Source organism: Lynx canadensis, chromosome C1 (genome assembly GCF_007474595.2).
Source record: "Lynx canadensis isolate LIC74 chromosome C1, mLynCan4.pri.v2, whole genome shotgun sequence".
NCBI classification, from domain to species: domain Eukaryota; kingdom Metazoa; phylum Chordata; class Mammalia; order Carnivora; family Felidae; genus Lynx; species Lynx canadensis.
In genome coordinates this window covers 212,088,879-212,106,032 of record NC_044310.1, presented here as the reverse complement: position 1 = coordinate 212,106,032, position 17,154 = coordinate 212,088,879, and the positions used below count along the sequence as shown (strand labels likewise).

The 17,154-nt window shown below is 46.9% G+C and overlaps 2 protein-coding genes across 12 annotated transcripts in view; one reads left to right on the top strand and one right to left on the bottom strand.

The window, feature by feature from the left end:
* SP140 (SP140 nuclear body protein) overlaps nt 1-4,743 on the bottom strand; it is a 65,253-nt gene extending 60,510 nt beyond the window's left edge. For 9 of the 11 annotated variants that reach the window (XM_030327382.1, XM_030327387.1, XM_030327394.1 and 6 more), the window contains exons 1-2: nt 4,668-4,735; nt 2,720-2,848 (exon numbers count right to left, since the gene is read on the bottom strand). The gene's annotated coding sequence lies outside the window, so the exon portion shown is untranslated. Of the gene's footprint in view, nt 1-2,719; nt 2,852-4,667 lie in introns of all 11 variants that reach the window. The other 2 variants (XM_030327395.2, XM_030327383.1) reach the window with 2 other exon arrangements.
* Nucleotides 4,744-4,797: 54 nt separating this feature from the next.
* SP110 (SP110 nuclear body protein) overlaps nt 4,798-17,154 on the top strand; it is a 32,364-nt gene continuing 20,007 nt past the window's right edge. The window contains 7 exon segments of the mRNA XM_032594532.1: nt 4,798-4,912; nt 7,318-7,637; nt 9,263-9,431; nt 11,763-11,999; nt 12,323-12,397; nt 14,646-14,723; nt 16,830-16,898. Of these exon segments, the coding sequence (XP_032450423.1) occupies nt 7,491-7,637; nt 9,263-9,431; nt 11,763-11,999; nt 12,323-12,397; nt 14,646-14,723; nt 16,830-16,898 (775 nt within the window). The 5' untranslated portion in view covers nt 4,798-4,912; nt 7,318-7,490.

The window sequence follows — 17,154 nt, the reverse complement described above, 5'->3', positions numbered from 1 at the left end:
GTGCAGCCGCTCTGGAAAACAGTGTGGAGGTTCCTCAAAAAATTAAAAATAGATCTACCCTATGACCCAGCAGTAGCACTGCTAGGAATTTACACAAGGGATACAGGAGTACTGATGCATAGGGGCACTTGTACCCCAATGTTTAGAGCAGCACTCTCATCAATAGCCAAATGATGGAAAGAGCCTAAATGTCCATCCACTGATGAATGGATAAAGAAATTGTGGTTTATATACACAATGGAGTACTACGTGGCCATGAGAAAGAATGAAATCTGGCCCTTTGTAGCAACGTGGATGGAACTGGAGAGTGTGATGCTAAGTGAAATAAGCCATACAGAGAAAGACAGATACCATATGTTTTCACTCTTCTGTGGATCCTGAGAAACTTAACAGAAGACCATGGGGGAGGGGAAGGAAAAAAAAAAAGAGGTTAGAGAGGGAGAGAGCCAAAGCATAAGAGACTCTTAAAAACTGAGAACAAACTAAGGGTTGATGGGGGGTGGGAGGGAGGTGGGTGATGGGCATGGAGGAGGGCACCTTTTGGGATGAGCACTGGGTGTTGTATGGAAACCAATTTGACAATAAATTTCATATATATATATAAAAATGCAGCCTCGGTGATTAGAAAAAACTGAGCTTCAGCTAGTCATTGAAATCTCAAGGACAGAGACAGGCTTCCCGTGGGATGGGGAAAGGGTTTGGAACTGACATTACCTAGACCTTAAAGGATGATGTGATTTGTGGGGGTTTTTTTAATGTTTATTTATTTTTGAGAGAGAGTGAGAGAGAGAGAGAGAGAGATCAGGGGTGGGGCAGAGAGAGAGGGAGACACAGAATCCGAAGCAGGCTCCAGGCTCTGAGCTGTCAGCACAGAGCCCGACGCGGGGCTCGAACTCACAAACCGTGAGATCATGACCTGAGCCGAAGTCAGATGCTTAACAGACTGAGCCCCCCAGGCGCCCCGCTACCAAGTGCGTTTGTACATTATGTCCGTATGTAATTTTTTCACCAATAGCGGCCCTCATTCTGTAAAGGATTTGAAGCAACTTACAAAAACACACTATAGCAGCATAAAGTTGGAAGAAAAAGAAATGGGAGCAAAGCACAAATAGAAAAAGCAAAACCGAGCACTAGAAATGCAGGTAGGACAGATAAATGGGAGCCGGGGCATGTGCAGTTTCCAGGACCTTAGTCAGAGCAGTGTGGCCAAAGCAGGCGAGGCCTGGGGAGCCAGAGGCAAAGCAGGATGTTTCCAAAGTATGTTCCGCTGAATCCTGCTTCTTCTGACTCACTCTGGATGTGCTAGAAATTTGCACAGACATGTTTGCAAAGTCTAGAGGGCCAGAGATTTCTACCTTTCTGCCCACTTCTGTTCTTTCTTGCCTCCAAAGAAGTGAACATGAATCTGGCTGGGACAGATTCCAGATTCCAGGATACCGCCGAGGACATCTTTTCCAGCGGGTGGGGTATGCGTGCCTACCAGGTGCTGCACACGCACGGGACCGCCTGCCACCAGTCCCTGCCCGTCCTCCCTCTCTCCCTCCCTCGCTTTGTGGGGCAAAGTGGCTGTGGGGCATGGCTGTCCTCTGCTCTTGGCCTCCCAGGGGGCACAGTGGCCCAGACAAGGCTGGACACAGACTACAAGAGCCCGCTCTGGTGTCTCCTCCCTCTCCTCTCCCTGCCCTTAAGCAGCAGGCAGGCCCAGGCCACCACTCAGTTGGGCAATGACATAAATGTGCCAGCTTCCTTTGCTTATAAGCACAAGGTCTTTGGCATTCCTCAGGGGTACTTCTGTTAAGTTCACAAGAAAGCCCTAGTCTGCAATATCATGCATCAGCCCAGATAACAACAGGCTGCAGTTTTAGCGTGCATTTCCCACTGTCTTGTTTTTTTCTCTCTCCTCGCTAGAGAATCAATCTCTCTGGGATAACGTATCCTGGACCGAGACCATCTATGCCGATCAGACAATCCCTGGTTCCTAACACAGGGGTAGAGTTGTTTTCTTTTTCTTCCATACGACCCGTGGGATGAGAAGATTCTGGCCGCCCTCCTTTCTCTGTTTTCCCACCCAGATTTAGGCCAAGTAGGTGGTAATCTCTGAAGCGAAGTCAATGCTTTCTTTTTACTGGAAAAACTCCTCGCCATTTTGCTAAGTGTGCTGAGATCTCACACTTGGAATCAGGGAGTGACTCGTAGAGTCCTGAGTACAATCCAGCGCTAGAAGTTACTCTGCTACCTTGCCCCTGCTTGCCAAAGTCTACCAAACCCCCATCTTTGAACGCTAATAGGCTGTCCACTACTTTTATGTTCAGGTAGGTCACATAACCAATCTCAGATTGATCCTATTTCTGTGAAGTTTCTTCGCTGGCAACTCATTCTCTGATACCAACTTATAAGCAGCTGGAGTTTTGGGGTATGAGTAATCACAACTGATAATGGCTAACTCGGACAGAAAGTCAATTTCTTAGAAGTGTATCAGGTCACTCCCAGAATTTATAAGAAGGCCGAAGACTGGGATAAGAAAGTAAGCCGTCTGGGCAGTAAGATCCCCAGCCCAGGTCATTCCATGGACCTCAAGTACATGGTGTGGGGGCATTGATCTGGTAAATGTTTTCTTTCCATCCTGGTTAGAAAAGGAGGATCGGAAAGAGTTTTAGTTCCTGCATGACAGATAAGAACATTCGTGTACAGTTTTGTCTTGGGCGTTATATTAACTCACCTGCCCCTTGTCATAAGATAGTCCAAAGACATCTGGGTCCCCCGGATATCCCATAGAACATCACACTTATCAATTACGTTGGTGACATCATGGTGATCGGACAGGATGAACAAGAGTCGGCCAGCACACCTGCTAAAGAGGAATCAATTACCGACCCTCAGCAACAGAGGTGAATGTCAACAGCATTATGATGACCCAAAGAAGTCACACGTCAAAATTCACATACTGCATGTTTTCATTTATGTAAAACTTTGATACAGGCGAAACGAATCTGTACTAACAGCAAGTGCATCAGTGGTTGCCTGATGACGAGGTTGGGGAGGAGGCTATCTATCTGCAAAGGGCACGAAGGAACTTTCTGGAATGATGGAAATGGCCTACGTCATGATTGTAATTACGATTACATTTGTTAAAACTCAACCACTTAAACGTACACTTGAGATGAATGCATTTTATACCCCAATAAAATTGAGCTAAAAAAGAATTGTACACGATTTTAGTAAATTCTCAGAATATATGTCACTGAATACAGTAGCTGAAGTTTTCCCATTATTACCATTTTCCCAAGCAGGTGTCCCTTAGACAGAAACACCTTTTATCTTATTCACATCTGTTTCTAGGCTAATCATCGGGCATTATGTTTCCACTCCTTTGCCTTTGCCTAATCTATCTCTGGGCAGGCTAAAGGAGGAGATCCTTGTTTCCAGGCTGGGATGGCCATGAAGGGGTTTCCCAGGTAAGTGGAGGGTTTCAGGTAAATGAAGTGTAACAAATGCACAGTGGACTGAACTCCTCTCCCTGTTCCCGTCCTGGCATTTCGCGGTGCTGCTTGCTACCTTCCTGTGGCTCTCGAGCCTCTGTCATCCTTACAGGAGTGACCTACCAGCACCAGGGCTGAGCCTATTGACCTAGAATGTGCTCGTGTGGGATATGCTGTGCTGGTGCCTCTGTAGCAAGCAGGTGAACCTAGATCTCGAGGCTTCTTAGACGCCAGAACCATTTTTCCCACCTTTTTTCTGAGGAGCTTTTGGGTGTCCTGGTAAGGGGAGCCCATGGGTTGAATCCATTTGAGAATTATTGATTCCAATTAAGTTAAACAGATTTCTATGTTATAGGGTCTCTCACAGACATTATGTGCCAATGTGCATAAGGCATCTTTATTTTTATTTTTTTTCAATGTTTATTTTTGAGAGAGAAAGACAGAGTGCGAGCGGAGGAGAGGAAGAGAGAGAAGGAGACACAGAATCTGAAGCAGGCTCCAGGCTCTGAGCTGTCCGCACAGAACCCGATGTGGGGCTTGAACCCACAAACTGAAATCATGACCCGAGCCAAAGTTGGACACTTAATGGACTGAGCCTCCCAGGCGTCCCTGCACATAAGGCATCTTTAAGGGTGTGTGTGGAGGGCGTATCCCATCTTCCTTGAAGTGGCTGTTCTAGAGTCTTCTCCCGGCCCTGGCTCTGCCTTAGACCTGACTTCCTCACGCTCCTGGCGCCCAAATGCCTGCCTGCCCCCCCGGCCATTTTCCTGCCCAGAGGAATGATTTTCCTCTATATGATTTCAGTTTATATTCAGGTTCCCTTTTGTCTCGACTTTCTTAGGCAATAATTTTATCCTGACAAATTATAGGCATTTCTGGGTCACCTCCCCTCCCCGTCTGGGTTTTGTTTGTTTCTAAAAGTTCGATGATTTCTAGTAAATTCATTCAGTTGTGTTACCAGCACCCCGATTCAGTGTAGGAACATTTTCATCTCCCAAAAGGACAGGAGGGGGAAATAGCCTGGGGGAATAGAAGTGAGTAGGCAAGCACTCAGATAGTGGATCCCCAGCTCCTGTCCGTGGATCCTGGGGCTGGGCCCTGATGCCTCCTCCCCTCTGGACACCCCTCGTCAGGCTACCCCACGACGGGACCCCCCACCGCTTCCCCTAAATGCCCCGGGAACCTCACAAGTGTCCGGACGGAGATGGAGGGAGGCGGCAGGCACTGCCTCCAGCTTCCCGCACGATCAGCTCCAAATACTTTCACTTTTCTTTCCTCCGGAAGCCTGGCCCCCCACTGCATGTGGCAAAGCACAGACTTCCTGCTTCACCCACTGGTGTCCCCCTGCTGTTCTCTCCGCCTTCCAGGAGCCATCCCTGCCCCAGCCCCTGACCAGGGAAGGGGCAGGAGCAGGTGGCAAACCCAGCCTCCAGGTGGGTTTTTGTCTCGGCTACTTTATTCTTCATTTGGGGTGATCAGGCTCTGATAGCTAATTTCCTGACAGCAGCTACAGAGTGGAACTCAGCTATTTTAAACTGTGAGACTCTCTCCTTGTAAAATATTGTCTTCCAAAGATAGAGAGGTATGTGGGGTTTAACCAGAGACCATGAAAAAGGGGGACAGACGTGGGAGTCGGGGGCGGGGGGAGCAGAAACACAGCTCGACTCCTTTTGCCCTAAATTGTAGCCCGTTGTTGTGGATGAAAGGGAGATTTGCTCTCTACCCTCCTCCTCTGTGCTCTGTTGATTCTGCACTCAGCCCCAAATGGGCAGCTTATTTATTATCCACAGTGCAAGTGACTAGATGTGGTTGGTGGGAAAAAAAAAATGAGGAGGAAACCCTTCATTTCTTCCCTAGTGTTTCATGAGGTTTTTATATATTTTCCTTAAGCACATTTATGATTGTTTCCTTGAAGTGCATTCCTAGAGGTGGAATCTGGGACTCAAGGGAATCCATATTCTAGGGCGTTTGACCCTGATTGCTAACTTCGCCTCCAGAACATTTGGATCTGTTTACGTTTGCACCAGGAGCATCTGTGGTTATTGCGATTAGTCTTTATGTTGGGCAATCTGATAGGCAAATGCTATTAAATCGTCTTCTTTTGTACTGTTCCAGCTACTAGAGAATTGCCATGCTTTTCATATATTTATTGCACATTTGACTTAATTGCCTAGTTAAGCCTTTTGCTTTTTTTCCCCATATGGATGTTTGTCTTTTGCTTATTCATTTTTAAGACTCCTTCCCATAATAAAAATCTGAACACTCCCATAGGAGACCCTATATCATGCACTAGCTTTAGTGGGGCTTTATTCAGACAAGCTCTGCTTTGCCACCTCGGGCTATTTACTTAACCTCTCTGTGCCTTGCTCTCACTCTTGAGAACCATAATAGTTGAAGAATAAGGAAGCTGGTGGATCTTATGTTCTGAATGCTGTTGTATAATCATTCTAAACGTAACCTCAGGGTCACTTCCTCTTGTTACCATGTGACCATTCTGGATTTCTGGGGCTCTGTGCTTACCTTTGCAATTTTCTTCCCCACATCATGGATTCTGTCCGCATCCTGGTTGCTAGATTTCTCTTCCACCTGTTCTCAATCTCCAGTATTTCTTCATGATTATAGACCCCCTGAGGCATCTTTTCTTTTCCAGCACTATTGTGGATTACTTTACTCTTACAATGTGTTTTGTTTTTTTTCCTTCTGTCAAATGTAAATGATGTGGGAATGAGGAGAGAGCAGGGCTGCTCAATCTACCACTGGGATTAATCCTGGAAATAGTCATTAGTTACCGTTCAGTTTTCTATTATACACAAAAGGAAGTAGGAAAAACAGGATCTCTATTTCATTTAAAAAAAAAAAATCTCTGGGTGATTGAGTTTTTCTATTCCCTTCTATTCCCTTGACAAGTTGTCAGGAATTCATCTGTAGGTTTTCTGCCTCTAATAATTATTGATATTTTCTCATGATCTATCAATCGCTAATTTTTATCAATGTCGCATGGGATGGGAAAGGCACATGTCTGTTCTGCAATATGTAATTGATACATATAATAAATCAGCTAAGTTGCCTTTTACTAATCACGTCTTATACCTCCTTCGTGTCTATTTATGTTTGGCCTATTTGTGTGTTGAAGGTTGTAGGTGGTTTACTCAAGTTTCCAAATATTATCGGGTTTCTATCTTTCTACTCATCATTGGGTGGTCCCTCTTACATGAGATTTGCTAGTGTCTGTCGTAAGGTGTGGTCCGGACAACCTTAACTCTGTTCAGTGTAGCCACAGACCTTAGTACTTATGACCATAAACCTAGAAGCAGAACATCGGAATGTGTTCACCTCTATCACTTCAAAGTTGTGTGATTTAGGGCAAGTTCATAACACATCTCTATGTCTCCATGTCCTTCACAATACAATGGGTGAAATCATAGAAACCATCTTGCAAGGGTTTTGTGACGATCAAATAAGTTACTGCATGTGAAACCTTTATAATAAAGTCCAGCACATAGGAAATACTCAATAAATATTAGTGACTTTTATAGTTTTTAATTTTTTAAATTTTTTTAGTTTATTTTTGAGAGAGAGAGAGCAGGGGAGGGGCAGAGAGAGAGAGAGAGAGAGAGAGAGAGAGAGAGAATCCCAAGCAGGCTCCACACAGTCAGTGCAGAGCTCGATGTGGGGCTCAAACTCACAAATTGTGAGATCATGACCTGAGCCAAAATCAAGAGTTGGACACTTAACTGACTGAGCCACCCAGCTGCTCCTATAAGCTATTTTTAATATCTGTCTCATATTTACCAATACCCCTTTGAGATTTCAGCAACCTATTGTTGGTCAATTTCAGCCTCCATTGTCCTTGGACGTTGTCATTGCCTCTTACGCCCGTGAGCCTTTGAGGAAGACTGCTACAGGATGACTTTGGGACCAGGATGGTGATCTGAAAATGCCCACTGAGCACAAACAGCAGCTCCCCGAGTTCCCAGAGTCTTTCCTCTCTTCTCGTGCCTCTTCCGTAGGATGTTCACCATGACCAGAGCCTTAGAAAAGACTCTACGCCAGCACTTCATATACCAGAAGCTGGAGATTGCCTATGCCATACACAAGCCATTTCCCTTCCTCGAAGGCCTCCGAGACAACTCCTTCATCACTGAGACGATGTACAGGGTGAGTCGTGCTGACTGCTTTTCCGTGGCAGCCCAGCCCCCCCCCCCCAACAGTTACTGAAGTTTCAAACCACAAACCCTTAGAGCTTGGAAGGTCTAGTCCAAAATGTTCATTCTCAGGGAAAGATGGGGTTACAAGGGCAGCCATACAAACGACTTCGCCCCACGTGCCTTAAAACGAGAGAAATTTATTCTCTCACAGCTTGGAAGCCAGAAGTACAAAATCAAGGTGTTGGCCATGTTGGTTCCTTCTGGAGGCTCCAAGAGAGAGCCTGTTCCCTGACTCTCCTACCTTCTGGTGGCACCAGAAATCCTTGTAGAAACTTCACTTCCAATCTCTGTTTCCATCTCTACATCAATCTCTCCATCAGCTTTTCTTTCCCTCATCTTTTCTTTTTCTCTTCTCTTCTAAGGACACTTGTTATTGTGTGTTAGAGCCCACCCTAATCCAGGATGATCTCTTCTCAAATCCTAACTTAATTACATCCGCAAAGACCCCTTTTCCAAATAAGGTCATATTCACAGGTTTCAAGTGGACACATCTTTCTGGAGGGTGGCACCATTCAACCCACTAAGGGTACCCTCCCAATTCTTAAGAGCTTGTTGTACGCAGTCCTTTCAGACTTGAAGCAAAGCAGGCATTGGAAGATATGGCTATATGGACAAAAATGGCATTCTTTTCATGATTTTTGTTTTTTATGTATTTCCTGAGCCCTAAGCCCAAGAAAGGGCAGCAGTGGTTGAGTGTTCTTCTCCCAGGCTTGGCCTGGTTGGCTCCAACCCTTCTTCGGGTCATAGCCCGGATGTCACTCCTCAGAGAGGATTCCTTAACCCATTCATCTAATTGATTTCCCATAGAAATCTATGCTTTCCCTTCATAACACTTCTCTCAAAAGCAACGGGGCATTTCTTTAATTTGTGTTTATTATTGAATGCTCATCTTCTCCACCCGACAGTGTCCCTTCCCTCACTATGGGTAGCACCACGCTGGTCTTATCCACTGCTATATACCCAAGGACAAGCCTAGTAGGTGCTCAGTAAGTGTTGTGCAATCAATTCTCCTGCCATGTTTCTCCTTTTGGCCAACTTCTCAGGAAGAGGAGTTCTCTGGATGATTTCCTTGTTGGCTAGAACCCATTCAGGCCATCTCAAGTCAAAGAGAGAGAGTAAGAGAGAGACAGAGAGAGAGACAGAGAGATCAAACAGAGGCTAACAAGCGATCAACAGAATTGCCACTTGTGACCAACTAATTGGTCCTTTGCTGCAGAGTTCTGCCCAGAGCCTGAGAGACATAGTTACATAGTAGGAGCCTTTGACTACCTTCCCTTCCCTCAAATTTCTCTCTGCCCTCAAATATACCTAAAATAAGGTTCACAAAGCAGACTTATTTTAAAGACGGCTAAGTTATTTATTCCTACGAACAACCATCCCAAAATAGGTGAAGTTCTGGAAGTAAATATGTGTAACTGTGACTTCTCTGCCTTCAAGTCTATCTATACGTTTGTGTTAAAGTCCTTGTTAGAAGAATGAAATACTACTCTTACACTGTAGCAAACCACAAACGTAAAAGAAACTTCCATTCCATTTTATGATTATTCATCACCATCCTTGGTGCCATTTTTCAAGGAATCCATGGAAGCCTACAGAAACCAGGTCCCTGTGCCCAGACTGGTGTACAATATCCTCAGCCACCTGGAGAAGATGTTCAACCTGTCATTTCTGCAGATTCTCTTCAGCCGAATTAACCTGCGTGAATACCCCGACCTGACAAGGATCCTCAAGAGCTTCAGAAGCGGTATGACTCTTTCCGAATATCTCTCGGGCTGTAGGAGCAGGGACCGGAAGTTGCTTTGCTCCAAGTGTGGGTTGGCTTTCAGCCCCGTGGGCGGTGCCCCTCAACCGGCCGGTTCTCTGGGGAGGTAAGAAGCTGACTCTCTCGCAGTGTGGCAGGAAGAGCCGTCTCTGGCCCCACTTCTCTAAGATGAATTTCTAGAAGACACAAACATTTCTGTCTTACCTGTTCTATGAAGTGGGGGAAAGCGGTACCGTTTAGCACCCTGGACAGTCTCTAGGGAAGGAAAAAATGTGACTGAAATGCAGTTACAGAGACTCAGTCTGGCAGAAGGATAAGGAGGGCCAGAGGGGAAGGGAAATGAATAGGGATGGATAATAAGTATCTCTCTCTCTTTTTTTTTTTTGAGTACTTACTATGTACCAGGCATCGTCCCAAGCACTGTAGAGGGTTATCTCACGTCATCTTTATTTTTTTTAACATTTATTTATTTTTGAGACAGAGAGAGACAGAACATGAGTGGGGGGGGGGGTGGTCAGAAAGAGAGGGAGACACAGAATCCGAAACAGGCTCCAGGCTCTGAGCTGTCAGCACAGAGCCCGACGCGGGCCTCAAACTCACAGACCTCGAGATCATGACCTGAGCTGAAGTCGGACGCCCAACCGACTGAGCCACCCAGGCGCCCCTCTCACATTATCTTTAAAACAACCCTGTGATGTCATTATCAGCCCCACCTGACATTTGAAGAAAGTATAGCTCAGAATAACCTTCCCCAGGTTACTTGCCTGTGAAGAGCAGAGCAGGCGTCCTACTGGGTCTCCTAACTCTGGGGCCTGAGCTCTCAATCCCTCTTCCCAACAAGGTGGAAGGTGCCGCCTAAAGCTGGAGGAGAAGGGAGAGGGAGCTGGAGACAGACAGAGGGTATGAGAAGGAAAGGGAACGTGGAAGCACTCTGTGAACGAGAAAGAGCTGGACAAATACAGAGCAGGAGAAAGAGCGAGGACAGAGCTGGGAAGAAAGAAGCCAGGGCAGGAGGAACAGGTGACACCATCGTTTTGGGCTTGCGGATAAACACTTTGGCCAAGGCGCACGATTCGCTTCCCCGAGAACAACAGGAAGAGGACCGGCGGCTCACACTGCACTGGGACCTTACTGTGAGTGGGGTCAGCGCTCTTGACAGCAAGAGGTTCCTCCCCAGGAGAAATGACTCCTTGAGCTAAAGGGGCGGCAGGGCGCAGGTGCACGCCGACCGGTGCTCCCGGCAGCAGCCAGGCAACGCGGGGAGGCCTGGGTTCTCAGAGGCCACGCTAAGTCAGTCCGAGGGCCAAAGGCACCACACACCGCTGTGCTCCCCGACCCGGCCGAGCTCAAGCATCTTTCTGGATCTGTAGCCCTAGGCTCGTGTTCTGAGCCCCTCTCCAGAATCCCAGCTTGCTTTCCTTTTTCTGTTCACTGGTCCAGACGACTTAACTTCTGAAATAAATGATGGAGAAGAATCGTAAGAGAAACCTGGCCACGGGAGGCATAGCGTGCAGAAAGGCGAGGGCCTGGGGTATTGAGGATGCGGAGGAAGTTTGCTGTGGCCCATCCCAGGGTGCAAGGCAGGGAGGCACAGAAGCGCAATCTGCACAAATGAGCAGAAACCAGAGTAGACAGAACGCACCTTGTGAAGGAATCTCTATTTTATCTTCTTTGCTACAGGGAGGTGTGATGTGTTTACTTATTAAAACAGGGACACGTATTCGAATTGTACCATTGTACAAGATAGTCTAAATTCTGAAACCAAAATTAAAGAAAAACTTAAGAAGATTAAGTCCCTGAGGACTAAGTCAACTTCATGTGTGAAACGACTTTGGTCTTAGCCCAGAGATTGGATGCAGTCATATTTGAACTGAATGCCCCAAATCAGTAGCACAGAGTAGAAATGGGCCACGAGTGGATGATGCTGGTGATAAATCAGTTCTCCACACCTAGGGGAGAATGAACCAACCACCCCATGCCCCTGACCCTTTGGAAGTCATGTGTGAAGAAATTCCCTTCCCCAAATAATTCTTTTTTTATTTTATTTTTAATGTTCTTTTTTTTTTTTTTTTTGAGGGAGAGAGCGTGAGCAGGGAAGGGGCAGAGATGGGGGGCGGGGGGGACAGAGTATCCAAAACAGGCTCTGTGCTGACAACAGAGAGCCCGATGAAGGGCTCGAACTCACAAACCGCGAGATCATGACCTGAGCCGAAATCAGAAGCTCAACCTGCTGAGCCACCCAGGCGCCCCTTCCTTCCCCCAAATAATTCGGAGTCCCCGGGGTGTTGATGTGTGCTCCTTCACCAATCCCAGTTGTCATTTCCTACGGAGGATGGAACAGAGCCGGGCCTACCCTCCTTGAAGTCCCAGCCAACTCAGCCAAAGGGAGCTCCCTCCAGACCCTGCTGTCGTTGCCCCCACCCCAACACCGATCACAGAGCCTCTCGCCCCGTGAGCCCAGTGTCAGTGAGCCCAGCGCATCCACCCAGCACCCTCCTGGCCCGGCCGTGGCCCTCCCCAGAGCCACCCAGGAAGGAAGGATCACTCCAGGTGAGAAGCAGACCTTGTCCAACACCTGTGTATGCCCAGCCTAGGGTACCTGCAGTCGTGTCTAGGACTCCAAGGCCTCACCCTTTTGTTAGCCTGGTCCATCCCATGTGCCCGCCTGCCACACACAGCCCTTCCCGGCACTTCCAGGGGCCTGGGGAAAGTCAGGAGCCTGAACACCTGCTTCCCACCCTTGGAACAGCCCCACCCTCTGCCCTTGGGCCCTGATGCTTCTGGCCTGGGTGTTTCTAAATGTTTAATCTCCTCCCTGACACTCTGTCCCCATGCCCTGTAATGATTTTTCTTCCTCTCTTCAATGACCGATGACAACTTAACATCCTGCATAAATGCTGAAGAAGACTCACAAGAGGGACCTGGCACCCCGCCTGCCTCTGTGCAAGGTAATGTTGCTTGGGACTGACTTAGTTCAGTTCGAGGTGGGTGTGAGGGGCAATCATGCACCTGTCGACCCAGGGGCTTGTGGCAGGAGCCCAGGGAAAAAGAACTGAGTGTGACAAAAGAAAAAGAAAACAAGGGACTGATGCTCCAACTCAGCACCGGAATCCTTGTCAGGGATGCCTCCATGACCAGTCTGATGCTGTGATGCCCACCCGATAAGTGTTCTTAAATGACAAGTAACTTGTGCGGTACACCCCTCTGTGACCCTTACTCAATTGCTCAGGCTCTGATTACAGGGGCCTTTCGGTTTCAACCACGTCCATTTTTATATGGTTTGGATTCTAAGAGTAATGTTATTGAAATTATTGGAAAAGATGATAAAACATTTAAAGACCTGACGGACCTGATTTAGCTTCCAAAATTGTTTCTAATCTCCCCAGCCATCATCATGAAGGACTCTGTTAACATTAAATACAACCATGGAGTACCATCGGGTGTTGTCAAAAATGGTATTGTGGATTCTGAGTTCTCCAATACTGAGAATAAAGGGCTCTATTTGGTTCAAGTGTTTCCTTCACTCCTCTAACACCTAACATCCAAATAAGGTTAACATAATCATGAAGCCAATAGCAATGGAAGACTCCATCTGCTAGATGAGCGAAAGAAAGCCGTAATTAAATTATTCAATTCGTAGGTAGTGAGTCACTATATGATACACCTGAAACTAATATATGCTAACTACACGAGAATTAAAATTTTTTTTAATAATAAAACAGAAAACAAATTAGTAAGTAGCTAGTTGATTGTTGACTCCCCCCTCTTTCCCACCCTTACTGGGCATTGGTGTTGCGTTGGCCCCACCACGTTTACTGGTTGGAATAGACTGTTTTTGTTCCTGCTCCCTCTGGTCGCTGTTTGCTGGTCCTGGGATCTGAAATTCATCTTCTTTGTCTGCTCAGTGTGCGGTAACAACCCGAGGCCCCAAATAAAAGATAAGGAAATGCTCAAGAGATGCCCCACCCTCCCTCAGGTCCCGTGCCAGGAAATGTTGATGCGAACAACTATAGCTTGCCTTACTTTTCATGTCTACCAAGAGGAGAGGTCATTTGGATCTTCTCGAGACAGGGCTCTCCTTACCGCTCTTGACCACCATCTTGGCCCAGCTTCCAGCTGCACACCCAGCCCTCAGGAGCTTGGATGGGCAGGAGATCCTGGGGAAGACAAGGGAGATGAGTCTGGAAAAGGTAGACTTGGAGGAGGGGCACCATAGACGAGCGAGCCCAGTAGCACCCACAGGACCTAGACTACAAACATCACTAGGAGGTCTACTAAGGGAGAAAATTCATCTGCGTGAGGGCTGTGGCAGGACCCCTGGGGACAGGACAGGGGACTGAGCCAGAGCAAGACTGTGTGAGTCAACCACACTCTGAGGTGCTCAAAGACATTGTGTGCCCCTGACACAGATGGCCCAGATGCGGACAGTTCTTCTTCTGAGCCCTCATCCTGACTGTGGAGAACGTTCACCTTCAACCCTCATCATTTCTATATTGTTTAGATTTTTAAGAGTTGATCAAAATAATTTGAAAGTCAACAAACTATTTAGAATGTCTAATGACTGCTTGCCATCTGCCTCAGATGCCTATCCTAAGTAGCCCAAAATTTGAGACAGATCTCATTGAACCGTGTAAACAAGAAGAAGGTGGCAGTCTTACTTGAGATTTGTTATGACTTCAAACCCTGCGGTCTGCTTAGTACGGCAAAAACAAGAACTTCGCATTTATTTACTATTAACAGGTGCTGGCAAATAGAGACTAGCTCCTGCTTTCTTGTACACAGAAATATAGAAGGCACTTAGCCTCCTTCACTATTTTTCAAGGTGAAGTAATGACAAGGAGAGAGGTTCAAAAATATCCATTCACAAATCTTTAAGGACTAGCATGTATTTTTTATATGGCAAAGACATTCCCCTTCACTGAAGCCAGTGACCTTGACCAGAATTCAAGATCAGCACTCTCAATGCTCGCAGCCTTATCCCCTGCATGAGGGTTACTGAGGGCCCCTTATTCTTCTCTTCTGTCGAGTAAGGGGAGTCCCTCAAAACAGGTCAAACTGAGCCCTCCTCTGAGGGCGGGGATATCACTGGGATAGCCACACTGGTAAGTGTAACCACAAACCGATCAAATCAAGGCAGGGCAGGCTTTTCCTTGTGCCTGTTCCAAGCTCTGAATCGAATTCTGTTTCCTTTGATAGAGATAAGAGATGTCTCTCCTGAACCAAATGACCCCAAAGAGTTCCAGGGGGCATCCATCACACTTCCCAACAAGAAAGGTAAGGGAGGGTTACCGTTCTCCTGTGGACCCCAGGAGCATGACTGTGGAGTGACTTTCTGTTTTTCTGATCGTCTTTTGTCAGAAGCACCCACCATGTGATTGGAGTCACCATGCTCATTACAGTTTGTTTCTGTAGCTCCCATTCACTGCATCTTCCTTGAAGGCCTTCATTAAGAGCGTAGGGAAACCAGACGGCACTGGGGGCCATTGAAATACGTATCCATTGCAATCGCCTGCTCTGAAACAGTCAAGGTCTCCTTTACCCACAACTTCTTGGAGGGTTAGTCACACCTCCTCTTTAACTGAAAGTTGGTTCCTCGAGAGGGCACTGCTTTCTCGTAAGACAAGGCTGCCTATTATCTGCTCTTGCTCACCTCATGGTGGGAGACAGGGTGGATGTCCACTGCTTGCTACATACTGCCCCTGACTAGCCCTTTGCTCCTCTGCCCTCCATGTGAATGAAATACTCCCTCTGTCTTAATCACTGTCATCCTTAACTTGTCCCTATTTCCCCAGCAGACCTCTAAGGCTACCTTAGAATTTTTCTGTCAGTTCAAGTCCTGCTATCATCCTGGACACCTTGAAGGTGTCCCATCCAACAGACCCATCCAATACTCTGGTCCCTCAGAACTTTCCTCTGCTCTTTTCCAGTGACTTTTTTCTGCACCGATTCTTGGCCTCCTGGACCCAAAGACAACCATGGGTCCTCTCATCGTTGAAGCCTGGCTCCACCTCCCAATAATTAATTTCAGAATTCTTTTTTTTTTTTTTTTTTGACATCTAATCCTTGAAGTCTGCTCCTTCTACAGCTATTGTTCAACCTCCAAACTCTCCTCTCCAGCCCAGTCTTAAACAATTAACTCAAAAGTATCCCTGCCTGATTTCTCCCTTACAACTTGTTCCCTCTGGAGCTGTTCTTCAACCTCACTTGGATGACCAGTCCATTGGCTTTTCCCTTTTCTGGTTCATCATATGCCTCTCTTCATGCCCCTTCATACCAGGTTAGAGGCCACGATCCATTGCTTCAGTAACTTATTGCTGGCATCTTAACCAACCTTGCCACTCTGCCTTTTCCTAGAACCCTCTGGTGGGTCTTGGAGGGACCCATTATCTGCTTTCTGCACACCGGGTATGAAGGCAGGCACTTCACTATGGGGAAAACCACGCAGCAGGGCAGAGCTCATGTGTTGTGCCTTCACGAGCCCAGGGTAAATGATCCTTCTACACTGCCTGACAATTTCACTTCCTGCAATGATCCATTCCAACCCTGAGCTTTTTTTTTTTTTCAACCTGCTGGCCCCCCTCACCACCTCCTTTTCTTCTTTTTTTAAAATCTTTATTTTATTTTTTTTTTAACGTTTATTTATTTTTGAGACAGAGAGAGACAGAGCATGAACGGGGGAGGGTCAGAGAGAGGGAAACACAGAATCTGAAACAGGCTCCAGGCTCTGAGCGGTCAACACAGAGCCCGACGCGGGGCTCGAGCTCACGGACTGTGAGATCATGACCTGAGCCGAGGTCGGCCGCTTAACCGACTGAGCCACCCAGGAGCCCCTCCTGCCTCCTTTTCTTAACAGACTACTTTTCCTCTTACTACACCAAAAGGTATAGGATGGGAATACCCTCACTTCCTGCTACCAGCCTGCATTTGCCCCCTCCTCTCCACTTCCCTCTTTCTCTCTAAGGCAATCCTTCTGCCTCACCTGACCGTGTCCATGACCCCTCTCTCCTCTGAGAATTCAGCATCTCCCTGTCACGGGATCTGCATTCAGTCACTGCCCAAGCCTATCACAGCTCATCAAAGGAGCTTCCTCTTGATCCTCAGCTCACTTCACCGGCTTCCATAGCTCACTCTTCCATTTCATAGCTAGAAACGAGCTACCTAAACTCATTGTCCCAATCTCTTCATGTCTCTCTCTCCTCTGCCACTTTAGAATATCTTCTCCATCATTACTCCATGAGGCAGCATCACATAAGGCCACCAATGACCTGCTCGCCACTATTGTTTGAAGACCAAAAGTGAGCGCTGAAAATTGTTGACCTTTGAGGTTGGCAGATCTATGTTTGTAGCCAGGAGAAGATCATCTGTACCCTTTCTCTTTAGGCAAGAAAAGAAAAAGAAGTATCTGGTCAACTCCAAAAAAGAGACGCCAGAAAAAAAGCCTCTCAAAAGGTAAGACGAGAGAACAAGAAGAGGTGGGAGGCAGCAGACAGCTCGTGCTTGTAGGTTAAGGTGTGGGAAGTTGAATTTCATTCTAAACGAAATGGGAAACCATCGAAGAGATCCGATCAGTGAAGTGACATGATCCCATTTTACATTTGACAAGAACAGTTTTGGTTCAGTATAAAGGATGAATTGGAAACAGAAGAGAATGGAGGCGGGACAACCCTTGGAAAGGGGAGGACGCCATGCAGGTTGACAGAACTCT